Below are 13,105 nucleotides of genomic sequence, written 5' to 3'. Positions count from 1 at the left end.
CAGCCAATGGGGGTGCTTTCCTGCAGGTAAAGAGGTAAGAGACCATGTGTGATTTTGCTCAAGTGCCTGAAGTTCTTTTGCCATGGCATCACACCAAAGAGGGTCAGTGGAAGCCTGGGCATAGGTAGTGGGTTCTATGATTTTGGAGATTGCTGCAACAAAGGTGCGGTGAGTAGAAGACAAGCGATCATAAGCAAGAAAATGGGACAATGGATACCTGGAACCCTTACCCGGTGTGGGGGAAGAAGAAGACTGAGCAGGGTTAGGCGGCATGGTAGCATTGCAGTGAAAGTCACGTAGAATGATGGAAGGTTGAGGAATACGGTGAGAGCGACGAAGAGGAGGTGGAGAAGAAGGAGATGACGGCAATGAATTAGGAGGAGAGGGCATAGTGGGACTATTTTGATCAGGAGTCGTGGTAGGGAAGGATGTTGAAGGAAGTGTGGTGTCGTGAGGGGATTGAGAAAAAGAAGGGTCGGTGAGATCATTTTGGGTGGTGTGTGGGTTATCTAGAGAAGGTGGAATATGTGGGTCAAAAGGTAGAATATGTGGTGGGTCAGAAGGTTGTGTGGGTATAGGTGGCGCATTATCTAGTGAAGGTGGAATAGGTGGGTCAAAAGGTTGTGTGGGTATGGGTGGCTCATTATTGGCAGAAAGTGGAGTGGGCCAGGAAAGAGGCATATGAGGACCCGGATGTGGGCTGAAAGTGGAAGGAGACGCAGGGAGGATGGAGATGGTGGTTGTGTGTGGAGCAGCAAAAGGAAAAATATTTTCATAAAAAATAACATCGCGGCTGCTGAAGAATTTTTCATTGTCAAGGTCATAAAGACGATACGCCTTTTGCCCAAAAGGATAGCCAACGAAGATGCATTTGCGAGCTCGTGGATCAAATTTATTGGTAGGTTGAAGGTTAGTGGCGTAACATAGACAACCAAAGACGCGAAGGTGACGATATGGTGGTGGATGGCCAAAAAGGAGTTCGTAAGGGGTTTTATCGGTCAAAATGGCGGTAGGTAAGCGGTTAATGAGATAAGCTGCGGTGAGAACACACTCCCCCCAGAATTTGGAAGGGAGGTGTGCATGAAAGCGTAGGGCACGAGCCATTTCCAAGAGATGTCGGTGTTTTCGTTCGACAACACCATTTTGCTGGGGTGTGTAAGTACAAGTGTGTTGATAGAGAACACCAAGATCTGCAAAGAAAGTTTGAAGCGAGGAAAACTCCGCGCCATTGTCCACACGGATAGCTTTTATTTGTTTATGAAATTGTGTGGACACAAAGGAAAAAAAAGATTTTAGCAGATTTTGTGTTTCAGATTTCAGTTTCATCAAATAAATCCATGTGGTACGAGAGAAATCATCAACAATAGTTAAAAAATATCGGGCACCAGAGTGAGAAGCAATCTTATGTGGACCCCAGATGTCACAGTGAATTAAATCAAAAGGTGCAATACTTTTTATTGAACTAGAAGGAAAAGGTAGCCTAGTTTGTTTGGCCAAAGGACAAAAATCACAAATATGCGTAGGAAGTGAAATATCAGAAAAATGTTTAGACAAAGAGCGAAGTTTGGCATTGGAAGGGTGTCCTAATCGGAGATGCCAGAGGTTGTGTGAAGCAGACACATGATATGTGGAGGAAGAATGGAGCTGCGAAGCAAGGCGTTGTGGATCGAAATAGTACAGGTTTCCATGCCTCTTACCCAACCCAATCATCTTCTTCGTGCGCAAGTCCTGTATATAACAGAAAGTGGGAAAAAAACAAACACAACAATTTAGTGATGCGGTAAGGCGAGGGACTGACAATAAATTAACATTGAAAGAGGGCACGCATAAGACATCGGTAAGACGAAAAATATCATCAAAGTTAACAGTGCCTATAGATGTGATGGGTGCTTTTTCCCCTGTGGGTAATCCTACTGGTGGAAGATGTGTGGGTGAATTTTCAGTTAGGAGTGCATGAGAATTGGTGATATGGTCTGTGGCACCACTATCTATAACCCAGGCATGCGATGAATAAGAATTAGTTTGGGAACTGAGGCAAAAAGGATAATTCAGACCTGCAAAATTCGCTTGGGATTGGGAAACTTCCTCCTTACCAACAGTACCAAGAATTTGCTGACATTGCTCGAGTGTGAGATGAGGAGCTATGGTCTGTAGGTGATGAATCTGTGCAACTGGACTCTGAATGTTATGCACATTGGTATGTTGTCGGTTGCTCCCATGAGATGAGCGGTTTTGTGAAGGGCGACTGTTGTCATCAAGTTTGGGTACCACCTCCTTGCCGTGCCACTTGTGCCCTGGAGGAAAACCTTTGAGAAAAAAACAAGTATCGATTGTATGAGTTTTACCATTGCAATAAGTGCATTGTTTCGGCTCTCTAGGTTTTCCACGAGGTTGAAAGGATGGGCCGATATTGGATGATGAAGGCCGCTGTTGAAAGCCTTGCTTGCTGGTATGGCCTTTCTTAGTGTGTATACTGAGCATTGCCATGCTTTCGTTGCTGGTTGTGTTGTTGGGGGTGGAAGCAACTTGCCGCTGCTTCTCTTCTTGCAAAAGGAGGCTGTATGCTTTGCGGGCAGTGGGCAAAGGTTGCATAAGTAATATCTGTCCTCTAATGGCTGCATAGGATTCATGGAGCCCCATCAGAAGTTGCATTAAATGTTGCTCCTCTTCTCGCGCTGCAATGGATTTCAAAACCCCACAAGTGCAGGGTTCCATGTTGTTGTAGGATGACAGTTCATCCCAATACCCCTTGAGTTTCGAATAGTACGTGGATAAGAGCATTTGATCTTGTGTAAGAGTAGCTATTTCCTTGTGAAGCTGGAAAACCCGAGGCGCATTAGTCTGCGCGAATCTCTCTTCAAGGTCTGCCCAAATTTCGTGGGCTGAGTCCGTGTAGATCACACTGTTCGCAAGATCCGGTTCCAGTGAGTTCAAGATCCATGATAAGACCATGTCGTTACAACGCCGCCACCTATCAAATTCCGGCTTCGCTTTCAACGGCTTCTTGATGGAACCATCGAGGAAGCCTGTCTTGTTCTTTGCGCTCAAGGCTAGTTGAAACTAGCGGCTCCAAGTGCTATAGTTATCTCCGGATAATGGCTTGCCGACCAAGACCATTCCAGGATGGTCAGATTGGTGAATATAATATGGGTGATCAGGGTTTGAAAATTCCCCATCTGTGGAGGATTTCGAGTTGTCGTCGTCTTTAGCCATGGTAGGCTATAAGGTGTTGAGCGGAAGTGTAGAGCCCGTCTGAAGCTCTGATACCATGTAAAATCTGGTATAAGGAATTCTGTATTCCGTTGTGTTTACATACAATATGTGCAGGTACATATATAGGGATTGATATAGCAATATAGATCCCACAATTAAGCAGTTAGCCAAACTAGGACCCTAAACAACAGGTCACGCTATCTCTAAACTAGGAAAGAATCAATTACAATATTCCCAAATATCAATTGGAATAACCCCATATCTCAACATTGTCTGCTTTTTTATGGGACATCTTTGTTTTGTCAAGGCCTAGGGAAAGACCTCAAACGTTGTACGCAGTTGTTTATATCATGGATCTTCGTTCCAGGTTCAAGCCACCTCTGCCTCAGCATACTTTTGGAAATTATTACAGGGCTGCCATGGCAACGCCAACTCTGCCTACCGGTGAGAAGCATCATGGATCGGTGAGGCAGGTGATGGAGGAAATTGAGAAGATTGACAATAATTATATGAGGAAATTCCAAGAGGGGTATCAAGAACATCTGGATTTCATGAAGAAAAGAACGGAGAAGGCTGCAAAAGGAGAGCTGGTCACATTGACTTTTTCTAGTGTATGCAAGTTTCCTGTGTACGATGCAGATTTTGGTTGGGGAAGGCCTACATGGGTGAGCATGACTGCTATGCGTATCAGTAATCAAATAGTCTTCATGGACACCAGAAATGGTGATGGAATTGAGTCTTATTTTAGCTTGAAAGAGGAAGACATGGACAAGTTCGAACATAACAAAGAGTTCATGGCGTTGCTTAGCTCCCCAATTGGTAATGTCAAGGAAAATCCACTTGCACGTCTTTAAATTGAATGAGAATTAGCATCATCGTGTGTTTGCTGGTCTAGAATTTATTTGCAGAACCAAATCATGAAAAGAAAAAAAAGTTTCTCATAATAATTGAGCATCCTAAATAAACTTTAGCTCTCATCATGTGTTTGCATATATATAGTCTTAGATTAGCATTACGATTTTGTTTTCAAAACCCACAAGAAGAAGCAAAGAACTTATCCATGCATAATAAGTTTGTCAACCAGTTTTGAAGACACTTGGGTTCAAAGATGCATAAGCAAGCAGCTCTTGGTCACACACAAACACTTTCATGTCTTCTTCTGTCAATCTTACCAAACACTCTATTCCATCACCATCTTTAGTATCTAACAAAATTACCATATTCTTGCATGTTGGGTTAGCTGAAGTCACCCACATTGGCTTTCCCCACCCAAAATCTGCAGCTTCATATACCTGAAACCTGCACCAACTGGTGCACGCATAGAAGTCCACGTCATCCCTACACAACAAGCCTATAGCCTCTATCTGAGGCTTCAAAATTACCGAAATGTCCTCAGTCAGTGGAACGCTTTTTGCATTCTTGCAAAATTGCAGAATCCCTTTCCTCAATTCAGCAACCAACCCATGTAACTCTGTCTCAGCCTCCGATGTTCTTGCAATGAAGGACCCAACAAAGTTCCCAATAGACTCATTAGGCACAGGAGGCAAAACTCTGCTTCTCATGTTCACATTTTGGTACAACGCTGATGGCCTAGTTGAAATCCCCAAATTGGCCCTTGAGGCCTTCATTGCACATTTCCAAATCAGGGCAGCTAAAGTTTCCACCTTTGTAGGATGTTCAACTTCAGCACTCACAGAATTATTAGTAACCTCAGCTTTAAGAGCAGCAATCTTTGAGGAATGGAATACAAACCTCTTTGTCACAGACTTGTGCTGTTTTATCTCAATAGCTGGCGGGGCTATCGAGATGTCTTTCAGTGGCATCATTGACACTGCATTGAACAGAGGAACTACCACACTCTCATCACCAATCCCAGAAGCAGCGGCAGCCCAGGTTTTGATGAATGTGGTCAATGTGGCTGCATCAGCTATCTTGTGGGAAAGGCACATGCCAATAGCCATTGCACCACACTTAAAGTAGTTGGCTTGAACATGCAGAACACATCCCCTGCCTTCTTCTGGGGACTCAAAGTTGATAGGCAGCAATTGTTTTAGCACCTCATGGTCAGGTTCATTGAGAATGTGTGGAAGTAGGCAGCTGACTCGAGCTTCAATGAAGCATGCCCCATTGTCATTGCATTCGATAAAGGCGTTGTCTTTGATTGTTCCAGCAAATGGATAGAAGCGAGTTAGAGTTTCCGATAGTGATTTCTTTAGCTGCCGGGCTCTGTGATGATCACTTGTGGGATAGAAGAGCAGCAGTGGAATGTAAGTGGGGGGAACCATTTGATCCAAAAGGGAAAGCTTGAAGGTTTTCAAGTGAGTGGGGGTTGGAGAGGAGGGTTTGATGTTTTCTCTAGCAATAATACCAATCTCCATAGCTGTTGTCATTTTGTCCCTGCCCTTAGTGTTAATAGCTTGATAATTTATAGTTTGAAGAATTATTCAGCTTACCCATTTTGGATGCTTATAAAGAAAAGAAACGGTGCTGACAATGGAGCACAAAACTCGACAAATTAAAGCCTTTTGAAGTGGGGTTTGTTAATGCATGCAAAGGTTGTGAAGTTGGGTTTGTTAAATTAAAATAGGGCTAACAACAAAATACTCTCTATAAGTTTTGGGGCATTATTGAAATTGACCCGGAAAAAAAAAAAAAACCAAAGACTGGATGCAGAAAAATAAGATAAAAGAATGCAAGGTTTAATGAGGTTTGGCGATTAGCCTACGTTCCGGTAGAGTCAGATATTTTCACCCCAAAATCTGAGGGCAATACAATGATAACTCCTCATGATAGGTTCTGGTAGTTAGACGAGACCTAAAGATGACAACTGGAAAAGTTGCTTCTCATTGTGCTCAAGACTTGGGCTACAGTGCAGTTGAGTTCGAAACGGATTCTCTTAAAACTGCAATGGCATTTTCAAAAGGGGGTTCTGAATTCTAATAGGTTCTTGCTGGGGGTACTTTATGAGGGTTACTGGGAGGTTCTGTCGCATTTCCAGAAGGCTACAATTAGTCATGCGCCTAGGCCTTGCAATGAGGTTGCTATAATAGATTGGCACGTTATGCTTTGAGTAATGGGCAAGAGTGCATTTTGTTTAAAACACCTCCTCATCTTATTGCGGACATCTTACTAAACCTCAAATGAATTTCGTCTTTCTCAGAAAAAAACAAAAACAAAAACAAGAAGTACCTCAGATTCTATAATGTTATCTAGTATCCGTTTTGGTGATAACTTCCCTCAACGTACAGGTTCTTGATTTCTTTTGCTGAATAATTTGATGAGGGCTCATATTTTGTTTTGGAAGGGATACGTGAGATGGAAGAAGAAGATAAAAAACTGAAGTTAAGTTGTAGTCAAGTTAGGGTTTTTTTTTCTTTCTCTATTTTTAATTAGGACTAAATTGGATTTTTATTTTAAGAATGATGTATAATGCGTTAGATTAAATTTAAATGAGGTGGTATGTGGAGACCGAAAGTTAAGTAGATTGTGATAGAGAAAATCATAGCCGAGGATCCATGTCCTTTTTTTAAACTAGTTTTAAAGCTCTCAAAATCTCTTCATCAATAATCCGTACACTTTAGGAATGAGATACCCACAATTTATGAGATTTAGGATTTTTCTCTATCTCTTATTTTTCTTTCCTCTTTTATCTGAGGAGAACGTTTTGTCTTACCATTTAAATTCCAAAACAAAAAAAAGGAATAAAGAGAACTGTGTACATGAAATGGAAGATTATGAAGACATGCATCAACACATTCTCCTTTCGAAAATTAATAAATAAGTATATACAGACTTTGACTTTGATAACTACACAGTGGTTGTAAAAAAGGGTCAACGCTTGAAATGGAAGATTATGTAGACATGCATGACCACATTCTTATAGAGCTGAAAGGGAAACAAACTGAGGTTAAGATTCAGGTTCCAGATATACCATCATAGAAATTAATGATTATTTTACTTTTTTTAATAATAAAAAATTCTCATAGAGCTGAAAGGGAAAGTTTTGACAAGGATTTTAGAATGCCGATAGTTCCTTCCTTTCATTGAAATTCAGGCAAGGCTCACAAGAAGCTTTCCCTTTTTTTTTCTTTTTTTTCTTTTTTAGTTCGTTTCTATATTATTTTGATTTTATAACATTCCGTAACTGAAAAAAAATAATGAAATATATGAGTGCAAAAAGGGAATGTTTGGTATGTACTATGAATAGGTAGAAACCCAAGGATTCCAACTTTACCACGCCTATGTTCCTCCCCTCAGTGCTCTTCTTCTTGGCCTCCATGGATATCTCGCTGGAGATTTTTAATGTAGTGTTTTTCGTAGTGTTATTGACGTGGGTTTTGCTAGATATTATGAGACGAAGAAGAGATGGTAGCAGTTTGATACATAGAGCAGACAGAGGATGTGAAGTTTTTGCTTTGGTTACCATTTTTTCAAACGCCTTAATCTCAATTTTCTACCTTGGTTTTGGCGTTTATGAGTATTGGGGTGGTGGTAGAAATGTAAGTTGTAAATCAATCTTCTCTGGCATGACTTGGATTTTAGCCACCGTAGTTACATTCTACGCCAAGAACAGAACTCACAGTGAGCAGAATAGGTGGCCTTGGGTCCTCATTATTTGGTGGATCTTTGCCTGCAGTTTTTACCTACTTTATGTGTGCCTTTACCTCATCACTCACTTCATATCCATAGATTTGCCACATATTCTTCTGAAGGCTAACATAGTCGATTTCGCTTCTTTTCCTTTGTCAATACTCCTTTGCTTCAATGCTTTTAGCTATGAAGCGCAGAAAAAAAATGACCTTAAGCAACCATTACTTGAGAAGGAAGATGAAGCTCCACCCGAAAACACTGATACTTACGCGAATGCTGGAATTTGGAGCAAGGCTACATTTCAATGGCTGAACCCACTTTTCAGAAGGGGTCGAATCCAGAAACTAGAATTACCTCATATACCATATGTTCCTCCCTCAGAAAGAGCAAAAAATGCTTCCTCTGTGCTTGATGAATCACTTAGGAAACAGAAGATGGAAGACTCTTCATTGTCGAAAGCCATAATGCGGGCTATAGGAAAATCATTAGCTATAAATGCTGTTTTTGCAGGTAACTCTTTGTTCTTGAATCAGTTTTGTTTCTCCTTTTTATTTTCATTCTTGTTCTGCAGGTTTTTATATTTTTTTATTCATTTTTTTTGCAGGAGTCAATACGGCTTCATCATATGTTGGTCCATTCCTAATTACAAATTTTGTAAATTATTTACTTGAAAAACATGACAATTCAAGCATCCACCATGGACTGATTCTTGCGTTCACATTCTTCATTGCTAAGACATTGGAATCATTGAGTCAGAGACAGTGGTACTTTGGTGCTCAAGTAATTGGTGTACGAGTACGAGCAGCTCTCACATTGTTGATTTACCAGAAATCTATCTCCATCAAGTATTCTTGTCCAAGTAATGGTAAAATTGTTAATTTAATCAATGTGGATGTAGAAAGAATTGGAGACTTCTGCTGGTACATTCATGGTGTTTGGTTGCTCCCAGTTCAGGTGTTTTTGGCCTTGGCTATCCTTTACAGGAATCTTGGTGCCGCCCCCTCCGCTGCTGCTCTTCTTTCCACAATTTTGATCATGGTATGCAACACACCTTTGGCCAAAATGCAAAAACGGCTTCACTCCAAGATCATGGAAGAGAAGGATTCAAGAATCAAGGTAACATCAGAGATTCTGAAGAACATCAGAGTTTTAAAGTTGCACTCATGGGAGCCTACATTCTTGAAGAAGCTGCTTCAACGCAGGGAAACTGAGAGGAATTGGCTGAAGAGATACCTTTATACAAGCTCAGCAGTGGTCTTTCTCTTCTGGGCTTCACCAACTCTAGTCTCAGTTACCACTTTTGGTGTATGCATAATACTAAACACACCCTTAACAATAGGTACGGTATTGTCTGCTTTAGCTACGTTCAGAATTCTAGGAGAGCCTATCTACAACTTCCCAGAGCTCATTTCCATGATTACTCAGACAAAAGTATCTATTGATCGTATCCAAGAGTTTGTCCAAGAAGATCAAATGAAGCTGATACCTTGCCATGATTCAAAAGTATCCAATGTCACGGTTGTTCTTGAGCCAGGAGAGTATGCATGGAAAACAAGCGCACAAGACTTAAAGACACCTACAATTAAAATAACGGAGAAGATAAAGATTATGAAAGGATCCAAGGTAGCAGTTTGTGGCTCTGTTGGTTCTGGCAAGTCAAGCCTACTACTCAGTATACTTGGTGAGATTCCCAAAATTTCTGGGGCAGGAGCAAAGGTTTATGGAACAAAAGCTTATGTTTCACAAAGTGCTTGGATTCAAACTGGAACAATAAGGGAGAATGTGTTGTTTGGCAAGGAAATGAATAGGGGCTGTTATGAGGATGTTTTGGAAATTTGTGCTTTGGACCATGATGTCAATACGTGGGCAGATGGGGATTTGACTGTAGTGGGGGAGAGAGGGATGACTCTAAGTGGGGGAGAAAAACAAAGAGTTCAACTTGCAAGAGCTGTCTACAGTGATTCAGATGTTTATATTTTCGACGATCCTTTCAGTGCTATTGATGCGCATACAGGAACACACTTGTTTAAGGCAAGCCAAATTTCTTATCATTATAGCTATATTTATGTTCGTGTCTTTAGTGTTAGTGCACTGCTATATTTATGTTCAAGAACTGGATTTAATCGGAAATTGGTATGTTTGCAGAAATGTCTCTTGCAACACTTGTCCATGAAGACTGTCATCTATGCTACCCACCAATTAGAATTCTTAGAAGCAGCAGACCTTGTCTTGGTATGTTATTGGATTTCTTTTGCTGCCCTACTCAGATACTATTACTAACATGTTTTGTCAAGTCTCTTAATTCTCTCCTTCCAATTCAATTGTTGATAGGTAATTAAAGATGGCAAAATTGCTGAGTCTGGAAAATATGAGGATTTGATTGCGGATCCCAACGGTGAACTCGTCAGACAAATGTCTGTACATAAAAAATCATTTGACCAAGTTTACACATGCCAACAAGATAACAGAAGACCTCATCAAGTTAACCTAATAAAGGTTTCAGAAGAAAAAGAGGCTATCAACAATGGGAAGCTTTCAGAAAAAAGTCATGAAGAAGAAGCAGAAACTGGTCGAGTGAAATGGCGTGTTTACTCAACCTTTGTAACTTCTGCTTATAGAGGTGCTCTTGTCCCGGTCATCCTTGTCTGTCAAGTCCTCTTCCAGGGACTACAAATGGGCAGCAATTACTGGATTGCTTGGGGAACAGAGAAAGAAGACAGGGTCAGCAAAGAGAGGTTGATGTGGGTGTTTGCTCTGTTATCTGCTGGGAGTTCCATCTTCATTTTGGGAAGGGCAGTTTTTCTGGCAACTATTGCTCTTCAGACTGCTCAGCGTCTCTTCCTTGGAATGATTACTTCAGTTTTCCGAGCACCAATTTCATTTTTTGACTCCACACCTTCTAGTCAAATCCTTAGTAGGGTCAGTTCTAAATTTATTTCTTGTTTGAAAGTTTAATAGACTCTACTCTTGAAGTATATATCAAGTTCTAACTCTTATTTTCCTTTCCAAAAACATATTAATTGTTGCAGTGTTCTACGGATCAAAGCACAGTAGACACTGACATTCCATATAGATTAGCTGGATTGGTATTTGCCCTCGTCCAGCTAATAAGCATCAGCATCCTTATGTCTCAAGTGGCCTGGCAAGTCTTCATTCTTTGCCTTGGCGTTTTTGCACTCTCCATGTGGTATCAAGTAAGAGAAACCCCATTTTGAATTTATTTTTCCATGTTTCCACATTTTGATTGTAACCAAACTCCTTCTACCTGCAAGGAAAATCTTAACCATATTTCCCTAACAAGTAAAATGTAATGGTTTATTGTTTTTTCAAAATTTGAAAGTTAATGTTTCTTGGAGCTCATATTCAAGTACCTCGGTGCACAGGTATTTATCTTGTTTTATATATATATATATATATATATATATATATATATATTTTGCAGGCTTATTACATTACCACCGCCAGAGAACTCGCCAGGATGGTTGGAATTCGAAAGGCTCCAATTCTACATCACTTTTCAGAATCAATCGCAGGTGCAGGAACAGTTCGTTGTTTCAATCAAGAAGACCGTTTTATGATGAAAACAATGGACCTGATTGATGATTATTCCCGCATAGTCTTTCACAATTATGGCACGATGGAATGGCTGTCTGTTCGGACCAATTTTCTGTTCAACCTTGTTTACTTCATTGTTCTTATCATCTTGGTCAGCCTGCCTAGGTCTGCCATTGATCCTAGTAAGCCCCTCCAATCCCTGATGAAATATGAGGAAATATTAACACCATAAGCTTTAAAAGTTAATTGTCAATGTTGCTTCGGTCTCAGGTTTGGCAGGTTTGGCTGCTACTTATGGTTTGAACCTAAATGTTCTGCAAGCTTGGGTGATATGGAATACATGCAATGTAGAAAACAAAATGATATCAGTGGAGAGAATTCTTCAGTTCACGAAGATACCAATTGAAGCACCACTAGTGATTGAAGATAGTAGACCAGTTCCTGAATGGCCAATGGCAGGAAAAATTGAAATCGAAAACCTTCGTGTGCAATATAATCCAGCTCTCCCAACTGTTCTCAAAGGGATCACTTGCACCTTCCCTGGAGGGAAGAAAATAGGAGTCGTAGGCAGGACAGGGAGTGGAAAGTCCACTTTGATCCAAGCGCTCTTCAGGATAGTGGAACCCTCAGGAGGGCAGATTCTTATTGATGGTGTTGATATTTCTAAAATAGGTCTGCAGGACTTAAGGTCAAGGTTGAGCATTATTCCACAAGACCCAACTTTATTTCAAGGAACAATGAGGACCAATCTGGATCCTTTGAAACAACATTCTGATCAAGCACTCTGGGAGGTTAGGATCAAAGTCTTTATTTACAAGAACGATATATTGTGGTATTGTTACTTATATAATTCAATAACACAGGTTCTGAATCAATGTCGACTGGCGGAGATCATTAGGCAGGACCAAAGGCTTCTTGATACACCTGGTATGGAGATCTAATAATCTACTAAATCATATGAGCAACCAAAGCAGTTCAGTTTTTATATTTTAATTCGTTCAAACACTGAACAGTTGCTGAAGATGGAGAAAACTGGAGTGTTGGACAGAGGCAGCTTGTTTGCCTGGCCCGAGTGCTTTTAAAGAAAAGGAAAATTATCGTCATGGATGAGGCTACAGCTTCTGTTGATACAGCAACCGATATTCTAATTCAGCAGACAATAAGAAAAGAAACGAGTGGATGCACTGTGATCACTGTGGCTCACCGGATTCCTACGGTTATCGACAATGACCTGGTTTTAGTTCTTGATGAAGGTACTGTTAGTATAACCTGCTCTGTAGATATGTTCCAAAATGGATAGAAAATTCCACTTGAGCAGATATTATAGTTGAAGCATATTAATATTGAAACCTGGTCAGAAATAACATTTACGGATGACTGAAAAACTTAATATTGATTAGGTGACACGATTTAAAAGATTTTATTAACCTTTGATTCATACAGGCAGGGTTTTAGAGTATGATTCTCCAGCTCGGTTACTTGAGGATAGTTCTTCTGCATTCTCCAAATTGGTTACAGAATTTTTGAGGAGATCTTCCATGAGCAAGGGCCTATAGAGATCCGTCTTAAATATTTTGTATAGAATGTGCATGAACCTCAATTGTTGGGTCCAATTATGACCATGTTCTTGGGTCCAATTAAATTTTGTAAAGCTATTTGAGGTTTTCAATTTGTCCCACTAAAGTAGCATTTCCAAGGTTTTATAGGGTATTGCTCTGTCTTCGATTTCCATTGAAAAGTGAAGCAT

General features: G+C 40.5%; 3 protein-coding genes across 3 annotated transcripts; 2 read left to right on the top strand and 1 right to left on the bottom strand.

Moving 5' to 3' along the window:
• On the bottom strand, window positions 1,694-2,952 carry LOC109946870. Its single transcript, XM_020555997.1, has 2 exons — window positions 2,055-2,952; window positions 1,694-1,728 (listed from the first exon to the last, which is right to left on the bottom strand). Exons 1-2 carry the CDS (start codon window positions 2,950-2,952, stop codon window positions 1,694-1,696), a joined length of 933 nt encoding a protein of 310 aa, XP_020411586.1.
• On the top strand, window positions 3,489-4,160 carry LOC109950545 (pelargonidin 3-O-(6-caffeoylglucoside) 5-O-(6-O-malonylglucoside) 4'''-malonyltransferase-like). The gene has a single exon (XM_020569620.1). It carries the CDS (start codon window positions 3,564-3,566, stop codon window positions 4,065-4,067), a length of 504 nt encoding a protein of 167 aa, XP_020425209.1. The 5' UTR covers window positions 3,489-3,563; the 3' UTR covers window positions 4,068-4,160.
• LOC18788395 (putative ABC transporter C family member 15) lies at window positions 7,491-12,914 on the top strand. The gene is made up of 10 exons (XM_007226803.1): window positions 7,491-8,313; window positions 8,408-9,834; window positions 9,949-10,035; window positions 10,135-10,722; window positions 10,833-10,997; window positions 11,246-11,540; window positions 11,629-12,149; window positions 12,222-12,285; window positions 12,372-12,611; window positions 12,802-12,914. Exons 1-10 carry the CDS (start codon window positions 7,491-7,493, stop codon window positions 12,912-12,914), a joined length of 4,323 nt encoding a protein of 1,440 aa, XP_007226865.1.

The sequence above is a fragment of the Prunus persica genome, chromosome G1, assembly GCF_000346465.2.
Source record: "Prunus persica cultivar Lovell chromosome G1, Prunus_persica_NCBIv2, whole genome shotgun sequence".
Taxonomy (NCBI): Eukaryota; Viridiplantae; Streptophyta; class Magnoliopsida; order Rosales; family Rosaceae; genus Prunus; species Prunus persica.
Note: the sequence above shows the minus strand (reverse complement) of the source record. Positions and strands in the feature narration are given on the sequence as shown.

Coding starts and splice junctions, on each gene's coding strand:
- LOC18788395 (XM_007226803.1), top strand. CDS start 7,491: ATGGATATCTCGCTGGAGATTTTTAATGTAGTGTTTTTCGTAGTGTTA. Junction 10,723..10,832: donor CTAGTCAAATCCTTAGTAGG/GTCAGTTCTAAA, acceptor TAATTGTTGCAG/TGTTCTACGGATCAAAGCAC. Junction 11,541..11,628: donor TAGGTCTGCCATTGATCCTA/GTAAGCCCCTCC, acceptor CTTCGGTCTCAG/GTTTGGCAGGTTTGGCTGCT.
- LOC109950545 (XM_020569620.1), top strand. CDS start 3,564: ATGGATCTTCGTTCCAGGTTCAAGCCACCTCTGCCTCAGCATACTTTT.
- LOC109946870 (XM_020555997.1), bottom strand. CDS start 2,952: ATGGTCTTATCATGGATCTTGAACTCACTGGAACCGGATCTTGCGAAC. Junction 1,729..2,054: donor ATCCCAAGCGAATTTTGCAG/GTCTGAATTATC, acceptor TGTTATATACAG/GACTTGCGCACGAAGAAGAT.